The sequence below is a fragment of the Plectropomus leopardus genome, chromosome 10, assembly GCF_008729295.1.
Source record: "Plectropomus leopardus isolate mb chromosome 10, YSFRI_Pleo_2.0, whole genome shotgun sequence".
NCBI lineage: Eukaryota > Metazoa > Chordata > Actinopteri > Perciformes > Serranidae > Plectropomus > Plectropomus leopardus.
The window spans coordinates 6,841,501-6,867,830 of NC_056472.1; the positions used below are offsets into that span (position 1 = coordinate 6,841,501).

Genomic DNA, 26,330 nt, shown 5'->3' on the forward strand with positions numbered 1-26,330 from the left:
CGTTGTCGGCAGGATTCGAACCTGCGCGGGGAGACCCCAATGGATTTCTAGTCCATCGCCTTAACCACTCGGCCACGACAACTCATATGGCTACATACCATTTAGAGGAAACAAAAATGGCCCAGTTCCATTTAGCATTATCGCTTTTAACCATTATTGCTGGACACAGTCCTGAATAGTCACCCCGCTCGCATTTACCGGCAACAGAGCTGCTGTTTGGGTTATAGAGAGGACAGCACCATCTGCTGGCCGTGGACACTTGTAGCTGTGGACTTTCATTAATAATTGGAGCTTCATCTCAGTGTTTTCAAAGTTAAAAAGTCGGTTAAAAACAGCGAGAAATGAACAAGTTTATCAAGCGAGGGCGATAATAAGATATGAACGTACACTGGGAGATGGTCATGGAAAAAATCTTCGTCAGTTTTGTGGCTCCACTTATTTTTTATGTTAAACGTCGTCCATCACCAGGAGCATAAAGAACCGGACTTACAACACCTTTTTTCTTTTTACGGATACAAAGTCACAAAAGTAGAAACGTTGTAGGCATACGCCATTAAAATTCAAGTCATGCATTGAAAATATTATTAAAGGTACGGTATTAGACCTCTTTATAAAATACATCCAGTGTCTTCAGGACCCCGGTATCAAACTCACCTGCCAGCTGGGACTCTTAATATAGAGACCATGTCCTCCGTGTGTTTAGGATGGGTTTCTCCAGTTTCCCACCGTGGTACAAATATTTTCTGGTTAGGTGAAAGTAGTGTCAGACTCTAAATTGTCCTTGTGTCAAAAAGTTTTTATTTTCGTATGTGAGAAAGTGAGCGTGAATGATGGTCTGTCTCTGTGTGTCAGCTCTGTGATGACCCCCACCTCACGCTGGGTGTCACGTGGAATCGCCTCCAGCTCCCTTGCTATAGCCTTACCCGGAGAGAGAAGCAGAAAATGAATAATTCTAGTCATTCAAATTTAAACAATTTGGATTTTTTTTTCCCAATACATAAGTAGATACAAACCCAGCAAGCAATTTTTGGTTCTAAAAATGACCTGAGAATTGTACAATGCAACAAATACAATATTTTTCATTTTCAGTGGTGAGTTTTCTTTAAGTTTCCAGAAAGTTCTTCTTAAAGTTAGGGTAAGACACTCTATAAACATAATTTTTAAATTATTATTATTTTATTTAACATATCACATTACATTGCATTTTCATTTTTAAAAAGTCTATAATATTCACCAACATATTCTGAATGTTGCTTTTAAAATGTTCTTACTTTGTTCTCATGTAACATTGCGGGAACGTTTTATCAAAAAAGAATATTCTATGATCTGTCACCTCTCAGGATCACCAAAACATCCTCAGAATGTTGCAGTTAAATGTCAGGTCTTAGTCAGCATTTAACCTAAAAGGAACATTGTTTAAAAAGTTCTTTGACCATTAGATTCAAATGTTTTATTGAAAACAATTTTGCGACTTGTAGGTAATGTTAGCCAATGTGTTGTGGCAACGCTCCGCTGCTAGATGCTACCCCACAGTTTGGCTCATGTTTGGGAGCAAAAGTTGAAGTTTTTTGAAGTCAATTTTCCAGTCAGTGTTTGATGTCCACAGCAGCAGGTCGAGTTTTCCTCAAACTGATAAATTAAATTTGATAGTCAGAAAACATTCTGAAATGATGTAATGTATTTCTGACTTTGAACATCATCTTACCTTAGAAAGAGTTTTATTTAGGGTCATCAACGAGCGCGTGAAAAAATCTGTCTCTTTCAAAATGACTGACAGAGTGTCCCCTCCCACCCTGACAGCGTGTGAAACTTTAGATTAGGGCCCATGGCAAATATTAACTCAATATCCAGCTCAATTTATTAAAAGTGTAGCAGTAGAATCAAGTGCTTTTGAACAGGGTCCCCCAGGAACCCAAATACGTATGTACTTTTAAAAATCAGTGGGGCTAATTAAAACTGAAAATATGAAGTCATTAGGAACACATTGATTGACAAGGTCATGAAAAATTTGAATGACATAATTAAGCGCCAGTGAGAACTATTCCTCTTGGGTCTGTAGTTAAATTACTCAATGTATAAAAAGACTCATGTAAGTGTTACATTACAGGCCTGTCATATTATTAGGTTAATTTTACTGATGCATTAATGTGTGAATATAATTTTAATGTTGTAGCTGGTGAGGGCAGAGCCATTTTTTAACTGCTTATACTTTAATTTATAAATGCATTACATCCTGTATGCGTATATCATTTGAGAAAATGTATTTTTTATAGTAACTAGTGAAACAGGTGTTAAAAAATATAATGCATTAAAAAGTAGGTCCAAAACATTTCCCTCTGAAACGTATTTGACTAAAAATGGAAATGATAAAGAAACACAACTCACATCATACAAAATTGCACTGAAGTGAGTGAACATGGTTAAATTCCACCACTGAAAAGCAAACATAAAGTCATTCAGAAACTAGATCATCACAAAGCTGTCGAGGATGCTGTCGGCATCTATTTATCTTGAACAGTTTTACAGAGCACGCCTTGAGACATTTGTGGAAATAAAAAACTCGGTGGCCATGAATGAATAATGTGTGTGAACGAGGTTATTAAGTCATGGCTGCGCTTTAATAAGGCGTGGGAACTAGATAACTCCAGATGTGGAGGGATGGTTGCCAGCTTTGGATTATGCAGTGAATAAAGGTAATAATACTATCAGCAGAGTTCTGATCACATCATCAGGGACGGCCCAAATCCCTTAACAAAGACAAATGATTGACAATAAAAGTTTAATTTTTTTTTCTATCAGGAAAAGCAATCTATGAAACTATTGGTGCAGGTGCCATTTGGTTTCTACAACCCTGATACAGTCGGGTCCCACACCAAAATGCTGCCAATGGTTCAGTCGCCTGGAATGATGCGTGGCTGAGAAGTTGCCGGTATCAAAACATCTTCCTTTTTTCGCATGAATGCCAATTTGCTGGACATCCACTTGTATCCTTATATTATATATTTTATATTTTCATATTTAATCGAGGTCATTCTACATGGACAGCAGTTAACATTAAAAGCTTCATACACTTTACATGTGATCAGAAACTGATATTTAATACCTGATCTAATAAAAAAGTTTCTTACCAATGACCAAACATTGACTTTTGCCCGCCATGTTTATGCATTTATGACGTCAAATCGGCAACTGGAGTTGCAAAATAACGTTATCAGTGTTAGTATACTCACCCGCCATGCTTTATGGTTAAAAGTCTGCGTGCTTGCTAAAGCTAATAGATGCATATACTAAAATATGCAACTACTCAAAGTAAATGATAGCTACTGGGAATAAAATAACAACATATATATATTTTTTACCATCAATTGTTGACAATGTTTCCATGCTTTCTGCCATTTCTGCTGCCCTGAAATGTCACGCAACAGTCACAGCTAAGCAACTCGTGTATCATTGAAATGTGCTAATTTCCCACTTGTAACTACGACTTTGGAGGGCTGCTCATGTGCTCATAACTCATAAATAAAATAAATATGACATTTCCGTGGAACACATGAATAACGCATAAGTGACTACTACAGACAACATTTTTTGAAATTGGTCTAATCTAATCTAATCTAAGGAGTGGCATCTGTCTGACATATATCTATGGTTTTTAATATATTATATATTATATATACATATATTAGAGAACAACATGATTTTGACAATAAAAAAAAGTAAACTAGAATGCATAAACCAGACTTCACATCAATGTAAAATAAGTTGGCCACACCACAGACAAAGAGTGACACAGCATGTTACATTTCGTGATATAAATTATTTATTTACATTTACAGAAAAATGACCCCATCAAGACAATGTAGTAATAACTATTGGAAATAGAACCCAAAGATACAGAAGCTGACGTCATCGTCACAACCGAACAGAGAGCTCTATAATAACATTGTGCCCTCTGTCAAAGGTCTCCTATAACACAAGGTGCAAGGCATCACGTGTAGCCCCGAAAACCCCCCCACCCCCCCCCCAGACCGAACAACACACACCTCATTTAAAGCCCGTTACCCTGCTTTGCACTACCCCGTTTTGCTTTAACCCCTCATCTAGAAACGACAGACACCGGCTAGCCCGCCTCTACCAAAGCTCACACGTCTAATACACATTCACACACACACGCTCACTCTCATTCCTCGATGCCGCCCCCAACACCCTATGGTTCAGTTTTTCAGAAAACCCCTGGACGGAAGAGACAAGGTGCAGGGAGACACATCTGCAACTGTTTGGGGGGGGTCGGCGGCGGTGGTGGGGACTGATGTCAACATGGCCCCGACATGTGAGTCTCGTCACTGACTGGTACGCCAGCTCTGTCTTTGCTGTGCCACCATCCTCCCTGGGCATCCTTAGAGTTCATACTGGGAGAGAGGGGGCGAGGAGTGAGGGGAAGCAGATCCTAATTTTTCGGGGTTGGCCTACAAGGGGGAACATCTAACGCCACAGCGCTCCGTAAAGTGGAGGGGGACTCTGTCCGGTGTGTCTGGGCTCAGATCAGCCGAGTGGAGGCGCGCATGGTGTTCTCTGTACTGAAGTGGACATTGTTTTGCTTCTGCCGGTTGATCCTGTTGGTCCGGGGGCACTTCCTGTACAGGGGAGAGGGTGAGGGAGGGGTACGAGAAGATACATGGAGGGTTAGCTCTGCAGCAGGCAAAGCTCCTGAAATGATTTCTTAATGGCCTTAAAGGATTCTAAATTTAAAATCTGACTCTGCACAAAAAACTAATAATGCATCAAAATGCATGTTTTTGCTAATCTTTGACACATCCAAGATAGGGCTGGGACGAAAAATACGCCGACGCAAGAACTGCACGTCGATGCGTCGTCACTCAGAATCAAAAAATGGCGGCGGCCGCGGCATCGAGTAGCAGCCACTTTTTGATTCTGAGTGATGACGCATCGACGTGCAGTTCTTGCGTCGACGTCATCGATGACGTCGTCGCGTCGTCCCAGCCCTAATCCAAGACTGTGATTTAAAAAAAAAAACCCCAGCCCCCCACCATCCATTATAAAAAATAACTTTTATGTTTTTGTTTTTGATAAAAATCAACAGTGATGCCATGTAATCAAACTGGAATAAAAAGGGTTAAATTCCCCAAAATGTTTAAATATTTGGTATTTTTAATCAGGACTGAAGTTGATTAAAAGATTTAACACAAAAAGGTTTTTTGTAATATATAATATTTTTATGAAAGTTTTTGGAAATGTACATTTTTGTCCTTAATAGCCTTATGTTGTATGTCATTAAAAACCGGCTGTGCGCCTCCACAAACCCGTCAAGACGTACGTTCACATCCATGTCCGTGAAAACAAGCATACTTCACACACATCCTCCCCCCGGCAGCACTGAAGACTTTAAAATCAGCACACTTTCAAGGAAGACACCCAAGATTAGTGTCACCAGTTTAGTATCTGACCAGATGTCTTTCCTTCTGTTTCTGACTTATGATGCCAGAAAAGTATTTTTGCAGAACATTATGATTCCTCAGTGACATCATAATGACCCTCTGCATATTAAAATGCATTATTCATCAGATATTTGTGTGAAATACTGTCATGATTAGCATATGAATTCTTAAGTAATAGCCAAAAACATAAGGTCACAATGACCTTAACCTTCAACTACCAATTCTAATCAGCTCATTCTTGAGTCCAAGTGGATATTCGTGCCAAATCTGAAAAAAAAATTAAATAAATAAATCATGGATTCAACAAAGACTGAACTGAAAATCAGGACTTAAATACAAACTAGACTGACGAGGGGATGAAGAGCAGATTGAGAAACAGGGAGGAGAAGCTCAGGTGAGCAGAACAAGGTGATGAGGCCGAAGAACAGGCAGGGAGCTGATTGGCTGAGAGAAACTGAGGAGCAGAGGAGGACTAACGAGGCTGATGTGAGACAGATGTGACAGAAAACAGGCGGGAAAAGGACAAAGGCAGGAAGTAACTCCTGACACAACACATGAGGAAAAAACTACAAAATAAATCAGGAAACAGACTGACCATGATGAGTACATGAAACAAGGAAAAACACAGACAGAAAAGGCCAAAAGACACAGGAGAAAAACCCTGTTGTGTATTTTGATTCAATCCAACACAGTTCTGTTGCTGTAAATACTCACCAAACATGTATTAATCCACAACTGAAATATTATTTTATTATACAAAAAATGTGCTTGACTTGTTATCATTTTTTGGGGGAAAACATATCATTTTTATTATCATGATTATACATTTAAAATTGTGCTACAGAAACTTTTTTTCTTATTATTAATTTTTTTTCATTTTCTCCAAGTCATTTCCTTTTTTTTTTTTTTTTTTAATTTGTTTTTTTAAATGCAATTTTTTTGGTAAGTTTCTTGTAACTTTTTTACTAATTTCTTGGTAATGATTGGGCCATTTCTTGTTAAGTTGCTCACTGCCAATTTTCTCAGGTTTCAAAGGGTAATTATCTTGCTTAATTTATTGGATATTTACTTGATTTTCTTAAAAACTCTCTGGCGACAGCACGGTATCTTGCAGGGAGTCCTTTTCGAGCAGACCTTTTCTGACATGTGACAGAATGTTACACATAGGTGGAGATGACCTTTCCCACTCCCTCCTGTTTGCCCTGTTTGTAAAACCGAGTCTTTATAATAAGTAGAATTCATGAACAATCCCAGCAACGTTCAGGGAACACAAAACATGAACTACAACTGCGTCTGCCCGACAGAGATAGGACACCGAGGTGAGCGCGTTACTAGGCACTAAAATATATGTTTGTGTAGCTTCATTCATTCGTTTACACATTTTTTTATTCACCGGCCTCCACTGGAAGGAATGAGAGCTGCGTAGTGTATTGTAGACTTTTACAAGGCTGAGCATTTTTATATATATTTTGCATTAAAGAATATCGCTGAGCAGCAGGAAACATTAATGGTACAGTCGCTGCATTCGCTGTGATAATTCTCTCCTTCCCCTCTCGCCCTGCCCCTTTACAACTGCTCCCCCTCTCATTTTGTCCCTCCTCCCCTCCTTTGCTCAGAGGAGCAGTTTTGTCTCGGCCAAAACTCTTTTAAAATCTTTTATTAAATGTCATAAATTGCTTAGGTCAGCCGGAGGCAGACAAGCCTCGGGCTATATATGTGTGTGTGGCTCTTTACTGTGAATACAAAACGTCTGTTCAAACGTCTGTGTGTGTGCCTGCCTACACAGATATCTCCATGTATCTGTGCTTGTATGCACACGCCGCGTGCTTTCTGATGTGTGTGTGTGTGTGTGTGTGTGTGTTAGTGTCCGCGGGGAACGTGACAGTACTTTTCTCTCTGTGGTGGAAGCAAGGTGACCTTTCAGCTGTTTCTTCCAGGCTCAGGAGCTCTGCAGGCCCCCCTCGTGACTCCCAAATACAGACAACATGGAGAATCAGGCTGCCAGGCTCATTAGTACGCTGCGTTTCAACGCGTGTCAGTGAGGGCATGACTCACCTGGTAATGCAGAGCACCACCACACAGATGATGACCACCTGGAGTGCTCCGATGATAGAGGCGATGAGGACGTAGTGCAGTTTGCCAGAGCCCGGCACCACATAGAGCACATTGTACTCTTTGATGTCACACTGGGGGCCTCTGAAACCCGAGTGACAGCTGACAACACATACACACACACACACACACACACAGGCAGAAGAGAGAAGAAAGAGTGTTATTTCTTTGCACTGAGAGGCAGGTTAATTATTTCTGTGTTTTTAATTGAGTTGTCTGTACCTGTTTGGTAAAGACATTGTGGTGGAACAGCTTTTTGTGAAACAGTGTAGCAGCTGTGTCTTTTCTTCGCTGTGACTGTTTAGATGAGTACGACTGATAAAGCTTGCAGTGGGCAAAGGACGGAGTGAGAGAGGACAGTTTGTTCATGCTCAGCGGCTAAATTCATCATCATTTTGTCTTGAGCTGTTTCGTCCATACACACTAGAATCACAGTCACATTTGGGCCGGTTTATTCGGCACCATTCTGGAGCCTAATTCATGCCGAATCTCAGCAAAGTTTGGCAACCGGACGCGACCCTCGTTTGAGCCCGGACCGGGCCAGATCATTTTTTGATAACTGCTCAGTGAAGGTGGTCCTGGCAGCTGGAATAAGGCCAGTTTGTTTGACTCAATTCTGGGGCTGAGTCAGGGTCGGCTGCGACCCCCCCATTTCTTCTGGCGTGCCAAGTTTGGGCCAATGTTGAGCCAGGTAATTTTTGACAAAAGCCCAGAGAAGGCAGCTCTGGCAGCCGCAATCAGACCACTTTATATAGCCCGCTTCTGGCGCCATCATTCGTGAAGAGAACAGCACTGCATAATATTTACTTACAAAGCACTTCAGGGCTTTTTCTTCACTTCTTGGGTATCTCACATGTCTAATAAAATATAGAACAATGTCTTGCTGCACCAGGCCCAAAGACTATTTGGTCCTCGAATATCATTATGTTAGTACTGAAATTGGGATATTGGCTTTTAAATATTATGCCCCACATAAGTGGAACAACCTGCAGAAGCTCTTAGAAATTGGACGCGCTAATCCCTCTTAATCAATTGAAATCTTTTTTGACTGATGTAGAGCACAGTGAATGCATGTGTTTTCTTTAAGTGATGTTGTCCCATGTATTGATGATTTGGACTATTTGTGGATGTATGCAGTGGCTATTGTGTGTTTTTGCTTTTAATGTGCACTTAAATATTGACTATTAGTATTAGTGTGCTTTTGTTGCTCTTATATGCAACGCAGCTTGCTCTCAGTGCTCTTTTTGAATAAATTAGAAAGTAAATAAATAAATTTAAAAAATAAATAAATAAAATAAAATAAACAAAAAAACAAACAAACAAAAAATAAAATAAATAAATGTTGAGTCTCTGCCAGATGTGCTCGGCTTATTTCTTTTGTCGTGCAGGGTTTGGGCTGGTGCTGGGCCAGGTAATTTTGACTACATAGGGAGTAATCAGTGGTAAGGCTTAGTTACGAAACAAACATAACTGTGACACTGGGGCTACAGAAGCTACAGAAGATTACACATGGAACCTGCATGAACTGTGTTTGGATGGCCTGTGTTTTCTACAAGTTGTTTATGCCTCTTGGGAGGAAACAGAGGATGAATACAGGCATATTCAAGAAGACAATATGAGAGGAAAAAATGTGTTTTTTAAAACTTAAAGCATGTAAACCTGTTCTAGTAGAAACCCAAAATCCAAGTATGAACCTGAAAATGAGCAGAATATGGGACCTTTAAATCACGATTGTAACCAGGCAACGTCAGCTGCTAAACAGATGCTGGCTTTGATCGACAGTGTTGTTGTTTGATGACCAAAAGAGGATGAAGGAGAGGAGATTTGGCTGTTTTTATATTGCTCAGGTGTTTCAATACGGACAGTGACCTTTACCAAACAACCTGAAAAAGCTAGTGAGGATGTGCAGCGTTGTCACGTGTAACTGGTGTTTTCCAATGTGGCCAGTTTAGTGAGGACACAGTCTGAGAGCCAGACAGAGAGAGAGAGAGAGAGAGAGAGAGAGAGAGAGAGAGAGAGAGAGAGAGAGAGAGAGAGGGAGACTAATGGAGATGATCCTTGTCCTCAGAGAGAAGCTAAAATGGTCCCCCTTTTAATCTCTCGTTCTCTCTCCATCTCCTCTTCTTTACCTGCTTTTTCTGTCTCTGGGGAGGTTGTTACCCACAAACACCTGCATACCCTTGTTTTGGTACCAACAGGCACATGCACGCACACACACACACACACACACACACACACACACACACACACACACACACACACACACACACGCGCACAAACGCACACACGCACACAGAGAGAGTCTCCTTCACATTCTCCATCCCTTTGACCTGACAGCGTGTACGATGAACATTGCAACCTTGTTCTGTTTGGGGTTTGTACTCTGTTTACACACACACACACACACACACGGAGACATGCACCACTCCCACACACACCACTGCGCTTCCCCTCTCATTAGTACACATCCTGTAATTTGAGCAGCCAGTAGGGGGCAGCAGAGATCTTTGACACTGGCTCTGCGCGGCGCTGCTCTGTATGCATGAAGAATGTCTGGTTGGGTGAACTGGGACGAGTGAGGTTAGAGAGAAAGGAGAGAGATAGAGGGAGCGAGAGATACCAAGACCCCCTGGCTGCCACACTATCAGCCTGGAAGAGATGGCAGACCTGAGCGGCACACATGCGCCCGCTGTGTGTACGTGTGTGTGTGTGACTGGGTGGGTGGGTTTTAATATCAGCCCTAAATACACGTCAGCGCTGCCTGTGTTCAAGTGTGTTGTGTGGATGTGTGTGAAGTGTGTCTGCATCTGTTGCATTTGTTAATTATTTTTTATTTCTATACTTACAGGGTCAAAAAAAAGACCAAATCCATCAAAGTGAGGACATTTTGCTGCCCTTTTTGTCTTTACAGGATATATCCAATTCATAGATCGTATATTTGTTTTTACTTTGTTTGCATTGATCTGACCATTTTATTAAATTCACTGCTGAGATCTAGGAATCACTAAAAGAAAAAAAGGCCGGGGCAAGAAACAAAGCCCCTGGTTGGCCAAACTTAGGAACGTTTTCTCTGGTTGTTTTTGTTGCTTTGTTTCTCTTCTAGGTGAGCCTCCATCACAGTCACAGGCTGATTTACAGGCTAAACTGTGCAACACAGTCCTCCTCTGCAGAGGCTTATCGCAGACGAGTTCTGACTGAACTTTTGGTTTAGCTAAACAGTTTTGTTGAGAACCTTTCTTAAAAACTGAGCTTCAAACCTCTCGGGAGTAATGTGAGCTCAGTTGGTGAATACAAAGTTAACATAACTGAAATGATGGAAAAGCCAACAAAAACTATAGCTGTAATAAAATCCTTATCATCCCCTCAGTGGGTGGTTTAAGGTTGAGTCTTGAGGTAGGCCTGGGTTCAGTGTACGGGCCACGCTGTCTGTGTGAGCAGCGTGTTTCGTCACAGAGCCTCTTGCTTTTCATTGCGGCGGCCGTGTTAACAGGATAGAGAGGCTGCACTGTCTGCGCGATCAGCGTGGCTCACCTGAAGCTCATCTACAGAGTCAGCGTGTTGCCTGTTTTTTCCACATGACGGGTGTGGTTCCAGACAGTGAAAATGATCTATTGATCATATTAACACTGTACCAGCAACTTTACACCACTCACTTCAGTGCCAATGTCTCTATCTGTAGAATATCTCACTGACATAAAAAATATATGAATACTAAGAAATGTTTAATGCTTAAAAAACCCAACACTTTCTCAGTTTCATATTAAAAGCCCTCTAGCCTTTCTGTGAACAGAATCCCTTCATATGTTAACCCTTTGAAACCTGGAGCGACATCTTTTCTTGTTATCATCTGAAAGCACATGCCTTTTAACCTCTGAACGCTGTGAAAATTGGTGTGATTTCTTTTCTAAAACATGGGAAAAAAGGCACTAAGCAATTTGGTAAGAAATGTTCCTCAAATTGCAAGAAATTGCAAGAAATTGCTGAATTACGAAAATAATTTTTAAAAAGCTAGGGGGAAAATGTGTAGGGAAAAAGCTAGGCAAAAACTAGATTTATAATTATCTTAATTATATTTAAAATTTCCAGGTAATTTCTTTGTTTTTGTTGTTCTTTTTTTTAATTTTGTTTTGACATTTTTATTATTATTTAATTTATATTATATTTACTTATTTTACCAATTTTCAGGTAATTTTCTTGTACTTTTCACGATTGTTTTTTGCTAGTTTTTGGGTAATTTTTTCCTTTGTTGCTCATTGCCTTCTTCCAACATTTTTGAGTGAGATAAAACTAATTTACTCAGGTTCCAAAAGGTTAACACAAGGCTTCAAGTTTGTTTCGTATGTGAGACAAACATGTCAGAAAGACTGGCATGGGAGGTAGCAGCGCAGCAGCAATGCTGTCTGTGTAGACCCCACGCGTGTGAACCACAGGAGTTCAGCGAGGTAGCCGTCATGTGAAGGCAGAGGTGGGCGGTGTGGCCAGGGTGTAAGTCATGGTTTCGAGTAAGATAAGGCATGTAGTGCTAATGTTAAACCTGTGTTAACACATTTTTTTTGGTGACACTGAAACATTATCACTCTATTAAGTTGCTATGGCTATGTGCTAGCAAACTTATTTATACATCCAGCGGAAACCTTTATGTTTTTGGCCACCTGATGAATGTAAATCTAAAGTGTACTCACTTTTAGCTCTGTTTTTGGTCTCCACCAACTCCTGAAGGAATTCTATGCCTCTTTAGCTGCTGACTTTGTCAGTCTGCTGTTTGTTGCTAAGCAGTGGGTTTATCAGAGCTTTTTAACTGAAAGCCACACTGATGAGAGCAGTGAGGGTCAAAGTAAACAGTAAAGTTGCGGGCGGTAAAACCAAAACAATGAGCTGAAAGATGTTAAAAAGTAATCAGTGATTACAGTAGAACAGCTTTGAGGTTAGTGTTAACAGTTTGGTCCTCATTGGGGACAGACACTAAAAACTGTATTAGTACAAGATTATTAGCTGTACTGATGTCAATCACTTGCACATTTTTTATTGTTACTTTTTTTTGCTTCTGTAAAAATTAATTTAATATCTCATAGCCTTTGGGAACTCGCTGGTGACACGTTCGAAGTGTCAGTCATCAGTGATGGTGACAGCTGCGTGGTGGTGTATTTACAGCCAAGCATTAGCATTGGCAGCCAGACGATGGTGCGACAAAGTGTGGTTTCTCAGGATGAAACTGTCACCAATTCTACATGAGACTTGTGAAACAACATCATAATGTGGGAGGGAAACACCAACATCTTCATTTAGCAGTGTGAAATCCAACATGGAATTAATTAGAAGCAGTGCAGCATATTTGACTGGTCAACAGCCAGATTACCCAAAAACCTCCCCCTCTCAGCACACTGGCTCGTATTCATACAAGATAAACAAGCCTGATGAAAATAAATGGGCTCCAGCATTTGCCTTAAGTTGCTAAATTTACTCTGACTAGCCGTCTAACATGACACACTTTCTTTCTGTGTTCACAGATTAGGGAGGGAAAACATTACCAAATTTGTGGTTGAAAGTTAGAGCCGCACTGAGTCCTCTTGCTTGGATTTGTTTATAGCCACAGTAAACTCTGTTACAATGTAAAGCACTGAGGCCAATAATAGCTGAGAAGGATATACTTCAATTGATTGCTACATAAGAGTTCATGCACTGTAGCCCATAATTAGCTACTACATATATAATCTTATTGATTGCTAGATATTAAAAAGCCATTCAGCTCATTATGAATTAATAATCAATAGTCCCAGCTCAATGAATTAGGCTCAAATGACACCATATTTAGAAAATAGTGTTTCCTAACTCTCCAGTAGGAATTTTTTAAACCTGTCCTCAAATATTGTTGCATTAACTGTTAAAGGGGTAGTTTGGATCTTAATAAGTGGGGTTGCATGAGGTACTTATGCTGTGTCAGTGTATTACATAGAGTGGATGTCGGTTGATAGGTCCCAGCTCAAATGCAGGCATAAATATAAGCAGAGAAATAATGTGCTGCAGCAAAATGTGTTTTGCCACCAAAAACAAGGCCCAACTAAAAAAATAGTTTAAATATAGTTTAAGTGTACACTATATTGAGATTATTTCAGGCTGTTCTCATGCAATGTTTATATGGTTTACTAAGAAAAGTAATGCACCAAAATTTGTTGATACTCCATGTAATCATGAGCCAGTAATTGGTGCATAACCAGTGCATTTTGGAAGGCTGCGATCACGTGACAAATGCGCAGGTGGAAGTAAAGAAGGAAGTGGTTCCATGAGGTTCATTTAGAAGGCAGGTTGGGACGTTGATCCATCACAAAACAGAACGGTGTTCAGAAATGTGTGAACTTTCACTGAAGTCATTTTAAGCTACATTGTCACAATGTTTCTTTTCTCAAACCTAACTACAGTAACAGTAACTTTACATCATATACATCACTGTGTTAACGTAACGTCATTCGTGGGGCGCTAATTTGCAGGCTATCATACAAACAATTGTATGAGAAAATGTTGAGTATTTCCATTGATCGAGGTAGCGTTAGACCTGCAGCTCCTGTGTTCTGCAAGGTAAAGTTACTATTTTTGTCAAAGGAGACTGATGGATTTGACGAGAGCATAGATAATGGCTTCAGTTCCCCGTTGGAAACTGCTGTGTGGCAAGGTACGGCGATGAAAATATTCTAAATATAGAACACACTTAAATTGATATAGATTTTTATGGGTTTCCTGGTGGTTAAGATACAAACTATATGCTATAATTGTGATGTCCTTAGTCGATTTTTGTTTTATGTCATACCCTCCCTTTCTTTCCTCTTTTCTTGTCACCTCTGTCACTGTCAACCTTAAGAGTCCAACGTGTCTGTGTGTGTTTGTGTGTACCTGCAGGAGGGCTGTGCCTGGATGCTGGGGAACTGACACTCTCCGTGGACGCAGTAGTTTTTGTAGTGATCTGGACAGGGGATGTACAGGCCGCGGGCCAGCTCGTTTCGCGGATCCTCTTTTTCCTCTACTGTGCAAACACAAACGCACACAGACACAACCATTGTACACTTTTTGTACTGGGATGAAACAGATTTCAGTAAGATACAAAGAAATTATTAATAAAAGGTATAAAAAAAAGTACAAATGGATGTCTTGAAAGCAGAATAGAGTCAAAACTAATGCATGCACTCACCCGTGAGGTCGGTCCGTGCAAAGTGTCCATCTCCACCTTTGATGTCACCTAAAAAGACCAGAAGCACATTTGAAGTGATCTCAGGTCACCAGCACCTCTCCTACACCTCCAGCCATCTCCATTAAGGGTCATGTGTTCAATCTGGTGCCAGTGCAGGTGGAGAGAGCTGAATGTGTATTATCATCTCCACAAAGGCTTCATTTGGTGTGTGCACCTGTCGAGTTAATACGTATTAATGTGAACTATTCTCTTCAGAAGTGAGAAGCCATCTCCCCTTTGGTATTATACTGAACAAAAGGTAGAATGGAGCAGAGCCGCGTAGAAAAGATCAGAGGGAATAATGCACTTTTGGCTCACCTTATTGACGCTGCATTGAATTCCCCTTTTCACAATGGCTAGACAAAATCTCCCTCCAATCATTATCATTTTATTGCAATTGATTTCTTCCAGTGGTCCGTGAATTTATTCCCTCGAACGGAGTCTGTGAAAGTATTTCCCAGGTTTATGATGCAATAATTTTTGATTTCTCTTATTTATTTCTCTTTTTCATTGGCTCGCGGAACCACAGAGGAAGAAGAAAAGAAAAGAAACAAAGCAGCGTTTCTGTTAGATCAGAACCTAGAGCCCGTTTATATGACATCCACTTAAGAAAAATCAAATATAAGACTAAATGAATATTAAGACTGCTCAGAAGGGAAACACTACAATCTAAACAAGACTACAGCTACAAAAAACCTTCTGTTTTTTTTCTGCCTTCCTGATTTAAGTTTTTCCTGCTGCAGCTCCACACACTGATGACAACTTGAGGTCTTAATGATATAACACTTCATTTTATGAGCATCTGGTGCTGCAAGAGCATAAATGAAAAACAAAAATTAGACTCATCAGAGCTTTTTTTCTTTTACTATGAGCTACTGTGGGACGCAGGACTATCTCCAGGAAAATAAAACTGGAATTTCTACCACCAGTTACACTGCAATTACAGTTTACATCCATGTCAGCGAAACACACAAGCTTCACACACATATTCCTCACGGCAGCACAGAAGATCTATACAGTCAGCACAGTTTCAAGGTAGACACCCAAATGTCTCCTCTAAAAATGAACTGTTTCGGAATAATATTCTGATAATCTAATTATAGAAGGAAGTAATGCTGAAACAACGCTGCAAAGCTTGTGTGTGGTTTCATGTTATATATATATATATATATATACATATATATATATATATAATAATATAATATAATAAGTAAGGATGGGGATCCCGAGCTGGTTCCAGATGAAAACCGGATGAAAACCGGTTCCAAAACGGATCTTTTGGAATAATATGCCTCTAACCTTATGGTTTCCTTTTATAGATGCCATCATGTTTTCCTGGAAGATTGCGAAACAGTTTGCAAAACAGTTGCATCAAATTAATGTGTCTATGCTGCTGGACACTTGCAAACAGGAGGAAGTCATGTTGGAGAGGAAGAGACAGCCAAAAGTGTGGCTTCATTTCCAGAAGACAGATGATGACAATGCTGCTTGCAATATCTATACAGTTATTATAATGAGTAATATAAGTAAGTCTTGAAATGCAAGCAGTATGCTGAAACATCTTTCTACACAACATGAGCTTAAATTCCAGTCATGCCATGCAATGTATTTAATGTTATCAATAGTCTACACACGAATGCCACTGCTTCCCCACCGAGCAGCATGTCTGTTATTGTTATGATAACGTTAGAGCCACACCAGCAGGCTCTGATCTTTTTCTTTGACTAAGAAAACCTATTTGGAAACGAATGCTGTACAAGACAGACTTTTGCTACACTGAGTTCAGGTCATAGACTGCAAAACAAAGATCATCACAGCTTTCCAAAACTAAAAAAGTGAAGCCAAAACATCATTATTGCCCCCTAGTGGCCGACCGTAGTATAAGTCATAAACCCTGCCCCGTCTATAGGCCCTGTTTCCACTGCTGGAACTTGGGGGGAGTTTTAGGGGGTCTTGTCAATTGGTATTTCTCCTCCACAGGAACCATCCGTGTAGGACAATTTTCGAGAACTTTTACAGGGGCTAAACGAGTCCCTCCCTCGCGGTAGGTACTTCTGTGCGGCCCCAAAAAGCTTTCAAAGCCATTTTTAATGCTGCGTTCATGTGATGTCTGAATAATTGGCAAAATTCACATGAACAGCCTCTCATGTTGTAAAAACAACTCTGCAATTTGGAGATAATAATAATAAATAATAAATAATAAACACGAGTTGTCAACTTGACTCCATAAATGCATAACATGGCAGGCAAAGGTCAATGTTTGGTCAATGGAAAGAAACTTTTTCATTAATTAATGTATAGAAACGGCTATCAACCTCTTGTTTAAACACTCTTAGCATTAAAATGCAACCCATCTTCTTGATAGCTTCCATGCTGTTCCCACATTATGAACTTCAGAGCACATAAACACAATAAAGTCTGAAAAACAACTTTCTGACTTGGGTACTATGACCCTCTGACATCACGTGTGCAGCATAAATCCCTGCAGAAGAAGAATGTTTGCGTCAACTGTAGAGTCCAGTGGGTCGTACCGGGGACCTACACTGCAGTGCCCGAGTTCCAAATAGTTGTGTTGACACCAAAAACCTATGTAGCCCTTCCTTTTATTTAACACAGAAAACTGATCAGAAATCAGTGGGAGATTCAATAAAGAAACATACCAATTAGCTGAATCAATACCGGCATTGGTATCAATAAAATCTTATCAATTCCCATCCCTGTGACACATGGGGAAACACTGTAATCCAGCAATCTACATATCAAGGTGCCACCGACATGTTGTCTACTTCTCCACAGGTCTCAATCCCTCACTTTCTTGACATTTGTTTCTCTCTCTTCTTCTCCTGATTGAAACAGAGCACATGGAGCTGTGATCAGATCGATCGGGATGGTCCGACCCAAAGGGTGTAACGTGGGGGAATACAGATTTCTATTTGTGTTCTAGAGCTGGTTAGCCCTGATTGCTTTACCCCCCATTACTTCTCAAAGCCTACATCTTGGTTCTCACATCTCGATCAATTGTCCTGTTGGTCCCGGGTGGATGCAGAGCCAATCAAATGTGTGCAAATGTAACCCCTACACAATAAAAGCCACTAACAATTGAGATGTGAGCACCTCCCTGGATCTCTGTCTCTGCCCTTCTTTTTTCACATGATGGCAGCCAAATGTTGTTGCATTAACCCTTCTGACACCTGAGTAAATTGATTTTATTTCTTTCAAATACACAGGGAGAAGGCGACAAGCAATTTAACAAGATATGGCCAAAAAATTGGCAAAAAAAAGTAGAGAAGTGAAAAAGTTACATAAGATTACCTGAAAGTAAGCAATAAAGGAAGAAAAAAGAAAATTCTGAAAGTAAAAATATGTATTTATTTTATAGATTTAACTACATTTATTTTTTCTATAACATAATTTAAATTATTGTAATCATAAATATATTTTTCTAGACACCCCCCCCCCCATGTTTTCGAAAGAAATCAAACCAATTTTCATCAGTTTTCAAAGGGTCAAACAGATCGTGAAAGGCACCTAACACAGCACAGAAAACTGATACCGATCCAGATTTTAAAGGGTTAAGCAATATGAGTAAAAATAAGGAGAAATTAAGATGTTAGTAGATCATACCTCAAATAAAAAAAAAAACATACCATATTCAAAAGACTAATTCTTATGTGCCTTTGTCTTCTCTCACATGGATTAGCAATATGACTCAGTTTAGGGATTTAACCACATAGAGATTAATAAAATAACTTTATCCCTGGAACCGTTACAAACAAATACTGCACCCAAATAAAAGATACTACACTAAAAATGGGGGGGATTACCATTCAGTAAAATTATCAATATACATGGCAGAGAAGGCTATGTGGGATTTGGGGATTATCTTTGCGCACTATTCCAAAATATGATTGAGCGAAAATATCTGTAATACTGAAATGCTGCTGCAGCTGGAGGGAGATACAGAAACACGCTGTCTGCATTTAGCTCTGCATGCTGCCTCATTTGCCTCGGCGGCCTCACTTCAACCTGAAGTGAACACCTGCCTAGGCAGTCAGATTGACGGCTTCTGCTGTGTGTGTGAAGGTGTTGTCGTGAGTGAGAGTGTGTGCGCCCGTGTGTGTTTTCGTGGGTCTGACCTTGGCAGTGGCCCAGGTACTTGACCTCGATGCGTTCTTGCTTCTGACAGGATGCCTCCTTCACCTGGCAGGGGTTGTCATAGGAGCGACCGTCTGAGGCACACACCGGGTTGAAGCTGATGTGGGAACAGTCGATGTTGCAAACACACCTGCAGAGCAAGAGATCGCATTAGAGTTGTAAACATCCTGGCATTTTATTTAATATCTCTGTCGACATCTAAAATAAATGAGATCTGCAGTATTAATGAAAAACGAGAGCATCTTTATTCCGGGAGACTTGTGCGTGTGTGACTGCGAGGGACACAGACTGAAATTCGTTCAGGGATTAAAAACGAGACAGAAAAAAACACAGTACAGCTTGCACTCTGTCAGGACGTTGGACCATGCATAGTAATCCTGTTCAAACTGGGTTTCGGCACATTCAATCTGACACAATGGCAAATGGATTTAACTTTGCAAAAAAAGAGACAGGCAGCACAGAGGGCTTGATTGACAAATGATGTATTCTTACAATGGCAGGAAGCAATTAATAATGAAAGAAATGTAGATAACAGAGCTGTACATTTTTGTGTTGCAGAAAAAAAATGGCCACCATTCACCATACTAAAGCTTTCAGATATGTAATTTATTTTAGATAACATTGAAAATAGCCTAAATGGAAAATAATAATGCATGAGCTAATACTATCATAGTGCTCACTGAGACAGCTTGGTGAAAAAAAAAGTCAAAGAAGATTGCAGAACAGCTTGTTCCTGGTATTACACCATGTCTTTTTAAATGTCCTTCAACAAAACCTGCTCGGCTGAGAAATTCTAAAAAAAAGATCTCGATGTAGATGCGGACGACTGCGGAACATTGGCTCCAAGGCCACAGGCATGTTTGGGGTATTATTGTCACAGCTGAGCTGTAATGTGTGGCCTACATTGCCTTCAAACAGAAATTCTCTGATGCTTCCACAAGCAAGTCGGACCAGTTGCCAAGAGAAAATGTTGGCATTGAGCATTCTGGAAACCACGTATATATTTCATTTGCAAAGTTCAAAATATCATATCAAAGTTTCTAAAGTGATGTAACATGTAGGAGGTGTGGAGGGGATGGTGGATAGCAAGACACCCAGGTGAGATGGCTGCCAAGCTGAAGACCACCGAGACCACTGTTCAACAAACAACAAAACTTGTTGTTTTCAGCAAAACATTGCTGTTTCCATCAGATTTTTAGGCTGTAAATGTAGGTGTTTTGTAGCAACTTTTTGGTAGGTTTCCATTCGCTTTTTAGGCTCCAAACATGGGCGTTTTAAAGCAACCCACCACTGTGTTTCCTTCCTTTAACTGGTCTGTTTTTTTCCCAGCAGCTCTTAAGTCAGAAAACTTGTGTTTCCTGTCGTGACCCATCTGTGTTATTTTATATCTTTTACACTACAAATATGGGTGTTATGTAGCAACTGCTCTGTTTTTTTCCAGCAGCTCTTAAGTCAGAAAACCACCAAAGGTGGGCGTTTTGTAGTTACCCATCTGTGTCCACTGGCTTTTTAGGCACTAAACATGGATGTTTTGAAGCGACTGGTCTGTTTTTCCAGCTGATTTCTAGGCCCCAAACGTAGGTATTTCGTAGCAACATGTCAGTGTGCTACCATCAACTTTTTAAGCTCCAAACGTGGGTGTTTTGAAGCCACCCATCACTGTTTCTTTCATCCTATTAGGTTCTAAACATTCATTTTTTCATTCCCAACATAGGTGTATTGTAGCGACAATACAGTGTGCTTCCATCTGCTTTTTAATCTCCAAACATAATAATAACCTGCGAATAAAACATATCCGTGGTTTGCAGAAACACATAACGCCAACATTTAATCTAGTGATTGTGTTGAGCAAGTTATGATCAGTAATTGAATGCATTTACTGTTTGCAACTGATGATTACTTTAAGTGCAAGTTGTTTGATTTGAAAGTTCGGAAAAGCTTTTCTACACTACTGACTAAAAGTCTAATTAAAAGTGGGTTAGTTTTTGTATTTGGCAAATAGCTGCTTCAACCCATATACTTTTTTTTCTTTGTGATATATTGAATCAGTTACTTCCTCACATAAACCTGATGTTTCTGGTGTGTTTTTGTGGCAGACACTAATGCATCCATTTCTCTGTGACTCAGGCGCTTACTTGATGCTTTTAGCTCTCTCAAATTAACCGGGCAATTTGCTGTCGCACCACAATTTTCGGTGAAATTTAAGTGTGAGACATTCTGTGTTTGTCACTGTGTGCGTGAGTCTGCGTGGGCTCCTCTGCGTGTGCAGCATCTGCACATATTACAGATAGAGAGGGAGTCAGCACAAACACCTGTGTGCATGTGCATGAGTGTGTGTGTGTGTGGGTACTTTGGCACATGTGTAGTGTGACCCTTAAATGTGTGGCAGGCCTGATCAGCAGAAATTACACCCAGATTGCCTTCCCCAGACAGTTGCTGCTGAGTAGCGCTGAACGTTAGATTCTGTAATTATAAATCTGTCATTATTCTCCTGGTCTTTTCATTTTCCCCTGGTGGCAAGCTCTCAGTAAAGCACAGGCATTCAGCTGTCTTACAGCTGCATTTGCATATGCACCCACGTGGGTGCCCACACATGCACACGCAGACACCTTCTCAATCAGCCACGATGATTCGTACCACTGACATTGATGTTGATTGAAACGCCGTGCAGTAAAGCGTGGCAGTGCTCAGCTACTGTTGTAATGATGGATCAGCAAAGTAAGAGTGATGTGAAGAAAGGCTTCGTTATGCCTCAGAGAAGACACAGTTGTATCCAAAATCCCACATGACACTGAAGGTGAGCCGGCGTAGCTCTGAATGACCTGCCGCTGCAGAGGGTTACACAATGAGACTGTGACACTGTGATTTAAAGGGTCAATTCACCCATATTGCAAAAAAAATAAAACATATTTCCTGACTTTCCAGTGCAGTCTGTAGCCATTCACATAGTTTGGATTTTATTTGCTGAGGTTTTGAGATAGCCGCCTCAAGACCTCGCTTCTTTGAAAATGAAAAAATAGTCCTGAAAATAACTGTTGACAGCACGTCCTGTGTATTATCCTGACTGAGAAAAGTGAGGACACTGTCTGTGGAAAGATATATAGCGGTTGAATTTTTCAAAATGGACTTATTCCACCACAAATGAATTTCCATTTGCTTTCAATTAGAGGTGTGGAAATGACAAGCATCAGAGGTATGGCTGCGTTGATACACAACCAAAGACACAACTCAGCTCATCATGACACTTGGCAAAAACTGATACAGCTGTCAAAAAAAAAAATCCTTTCAACACTCTCTCACTCTGCGTCTGATGTGTGTGTGTCTGTCAAGTCTCTCGCTAGCTGGCTATGTATTCACATATGCTGAGCTTCTTACTGAAGTTAAAAAAATCCTTCACAGAGATGCCTGACTCTACCGTATACAATACTGCCTTCAGTGTTTACATTGAATTTTCAGTATGCCAAACACACAGTGGTATTGTAAAATCAATCAGTAGCAATATACATCTTGCAACACCTTCCAGCAGCAATGTGCATGTTGACAGTAAAAGAACACAGGCCCCCTGGACTTCAGTATTTGAAGGCAAAAATTCTGACTTTTACTTACAAGGACGTGTGCCCATACAGCATTGTTTAAAATGCTAAATTTAGGATGCTGACATGGGTGGAGGTAAACAATACCCATTTGGCAGCATTTAAGCAAAAAGGAGCCAAGTTTCCAGTGTATCACTCCCCATGTTTACTATTGTTATGGTGTGGCAGCACACATTACTTTGTGGGGTTTTTCTCATTCAGATATTAGAATTAAGAAAATAAATCTTTTAGATAGAGATAATTAAAACTATATACACTTTTTGACAAAGTAAAAAGTAAAAATTCTGACTTGGCTAGGGATACATAGGGATAGTGAAAGGGGAGGAGAATTCCATCTGAAACAGGCAGCCGATGACAGGCTCATACACTCAGACTTCATCCTGTGAGTCATATATGATCGCGATATAAAGTTACATACTGTCAGAAGAAGAAGACGAAATGTGTCTACCAGTAGAGATTTGGCAATACGGTTCTACCATGGGTTAGTTTTGGGGCTGACTATGAAGGAAATCAGGGCTGTATTCTTGTATGATTCTCATGTGGTCTCGTGACTCTCAGGAATCAAGCTACCTCGCAAGGAAGTGTGATTTGATCGGACAAGATGGAGGAGAGGGAAGTCCTAAATAGAGAAACCCGTAAAAGTTGAAATAAATATTCTCAAGAACCTTAAAACTTCTATTTTGAAAGAATTTTAGCTCTACTGTGTAGTTTTTAACTCAGATATCGTCCATGCTACGGCTGTTGTCATAAACTGTTTGTATGTTTTCCTACAAAAAGCAATGCACCCAAATTTATACATATCCAACTTAATCATGAGCCAGTAATTTGTGCATGACCTAGTTTATTTCCAAGGCAAAACACAGGACACAGGACTGTATGAACTTTGAGTCATTTTAAGGTACTTCAAACCTTACCACAGTAATTTTACATGCCTAAACCTAATCTCTGTAAGTTTCCATTAATTACATGACTTTATGTTAATGTTATTTCTGAGGCACTAATTCATGGGATATCATACAAACTGTTCTATGAAGATGTGATGCCATGTAAGGCAATTGTTTTTTGTTTGTATCTAGAGTGTTTCCACCAGCAGGTTCAGTTTAGTTCAGTTCAGTTCAGTTCAGTATGCACTTTTTGCATTTCCATTGTGATGGATGGTACCTTTAGTACCTTTGGAACCATCCCCATTTTTGGACACCCTTCTGTTGGGGTACCTAACAGAACCTGGTACTACAAGGTGGAGCAAAAAACACTGCAGTCCATTGACTGGTCAGTAGAAAATCAACACTCTTTGCTTAGGGCTGAGCTGTGCTTGGTTTTAACCACTGTTTCTACCGTGAAAAGTTCTTCATTCATTAGTAAACTATAACTCTAAATGAGAAGATGTTTGCAGCCTCTAGGAGCAGCTGCAGACTGAGAAAAAAATGAAATCCCTGGGCCAACTGCTGGCAACTAAGGTAAGATGGAAATTCAGGTGGAATCTAATACTCGGAGAAAAAATGTTTCGAACAAAACAAGAAAAAATGTTCCTTGTTACTGGTATCACCAGTAACAAGGAAACAAGTGACAAGTGACAAGTACTCAGCAGCAAGTGACAACAACCCTGCCCACATGTAGGAGTTCTGCTTGTGGTGGAAATGCTACATAGATCTAGAGTCTAGGTACATGTTCGTATGGTGGTCCTTTTGGTTCTAAAGACACTATGCCAAAAGCCTTTGGTGGTAACAGTATTTTAAACCTTCCTTGATTGAATTTTAATTATATTGTGATATAAACCGTTACCATGATATAAAATTACGTACACTGATAGATGATTTTGGCCATATCCTCTGCTCCTATTACTACCTGCTATTACTTTTGTATTGGCTCATGGACAGTGTATCTAGACTAGTTTCAAATCCTCTAAGACGGACAAATACACACCCCTTCTTCCACTGTATCAAAGTGGGTGCAAATACCTCACAGTTAAAGCCAGCATTATCTGCAGAGCTAGATACCATGAGAGGCAAGCGATATTTTTTTTGTAGATTGAGTTAACCTTTAAAGATTATGAAACACAGACTCTAATTTTGCAATAGTCACCCTCAAGACAAGATTAGCCTCACAATTAAAGTGTCTGCGTTATCATAAAAGTATCTAAATGAGAATAGTTTTAGCATGAAAGAGGAGGCAGCGGAAGAATTTTGAGGAACTAAGCAGCAATCCTAAGAGCTTCTGAGCTAAAAGGAAATTTCCACTTATAAGGAATATAGGCTTAACACTGCACACATGTGCATATATACATCCACATTAACCCCCCCCCTACCCCACAACCTCCCATCGCAGAAGAGCTTTTAGAGTCTTGGCCGTCCCAAGAGGCCGCTGTTGGTTGGTGGCTGATGTCTGGGCTTCATACATTTTTAATGAGGCCTCTCACTTTCTCCACAATAGGCACTATACCACCAGACTGCAGTGCGTCAACACATCCTAATGCTACTCGCACACACACTCAAACACCCACAGACAGGCATGCACAAACAGTCATATACATGCATCAGACAGCAAGCGCTTTGTGATGAACCTCGGTTTTTCGTTTTCGTCTCTCACACACTCAAAATCATTCCTTCACACATTCTGCTGAGAGGCACAAAGGGGCTGAGAAGTGTTAGAGGTGTGTGTGAATGTGTGTACTCTACATACAAGAATGTGTGTGACGTGTGCGTGCGGATACTTTCTTAGCAGGATGTGTCGTATTGATTAGTTCTCCACGATTATTTCTCCCCTGCCCCTCAGACTGTCTGCTGGCTCCCAACAGAAAAGGCCACTTTACACACATGTAAACACTCGCAAACACACACCACAGCATACACACACAGCAGCCGAGGCCAACATATCCACTGACTGCCTCATGTTGTGTACAAATCCTAAGCACTAAACCCTGGCAAACTAACTGAACATAGCATTGATTTTCATAATCCTTAGCCTCAAATTTCACTGTAATCCTTTGAAAAAATGAGAGAGAGAGGCAAACAGGCAGAGAGGGAGAAGGAGAGAGAGAGAGAGTAAACAAATCAGCAATGTTGAAATTAAAAAGGGAGGGAGAGCATATATACTGTATGTACACATAGTATATATACAAATAATTAAAATGATCAGAGGCAAAAATGGCCCTCTGAACACACACACACGCAACCACACACACACACACGCACCCCACCCACACACACACACACACACACACACACACACACACACACACACACACACACAAAATAACTACAAATAAAGCAGAGGTGTAAACATATTTTCACAAAATGACTGCAAAGAAATGCAAAAGACTACACTCACAAAATGACTTGAAAAAGGTGAAAAAAAGTTACAAAGATGCAGAAAGACAAAGAAATCACAAAATGACTGCAACGAGATGAAAAGAGACTGCAAAGACTCTAAATGACTGCAAAGAGATGCAAAAACAGACTGCAAAGACTCACAAAATCACTGTAAAGAGATGAAAAGAAACTGCAAAGACTCTCAAAATGACTGCAAAGAGATGAAAAGAGACTATAAAGAGATGCAAAAAGACTACAAAGAGATGAAAAGAGACTACAGACTCACAAAATGACTGCAAAGAGATGCAGAAAACTACAAAGACTCAAAATGAATACATAGAGATGAAAAGAGACTACAAAGACTCACAAAATAACTACAAAGAGATGAAAAGAGACTACAAAGAGATTTAAAAAGACTACAAAGAGATGAAAAGAGACTACAAAGACACAAAAATGACTGCAAAGAGATGAAAAGTGACTGCAAAGA

The 26,330-nt window shown here is 40.2% G+C and overlaps 1 protein-coding gene and 1 non-coding gene across 2 annotated transcripts in view; both read right to left on the reverse strand.

Moving 5' to 3' along the window:
- trnas-aga lies at positions 1 to 82 on the reverse strand. Its single transcript has one exon. It is a non-coding gene; the product is annotated as a tRNA-Ser (tRNA).
- A 3,953-nt stretch (positions 83 to 4,035) lies between these two features.
- The window catches only part of tmeff2a (transmembrane protein with EGF-like and two follistatin-like domains 2a), a 139,400-nt gene continuing 117,105 nt past the window's right edge, over positions 4,036 to 26,330 (reverse strand). Inside the window, exons 6-10 of the mRNA XM_042494882.1 lie at positions 18,924 to 19,072; positions 14,749 to 14,796; positions 14,454 to 14,583; positions 7,512 to 7,670; positions 4,036 to 4,634 (exon numbers count right to left, since the gene is read on the reverse strand). Of these exons, the coding sequence (XP_042350816.1) occupies positions 4,538 to 4,634; positions 7,512 to 7,670; positions 14,454 to 14,583; positions 14,749 to 14,796; positions 18,924 to 19,072 (583 nt within the window). The 3' untranslated portion in view covers positions 4,036 to 4,537. The remainder of the gene's footprint in view (positions 4,635 to 7,511; positions 7,671 to 14,453; positions 14,584 to 14,748; positions 14,797 to 18,923; positions 19,073 to 26,330) is intronic.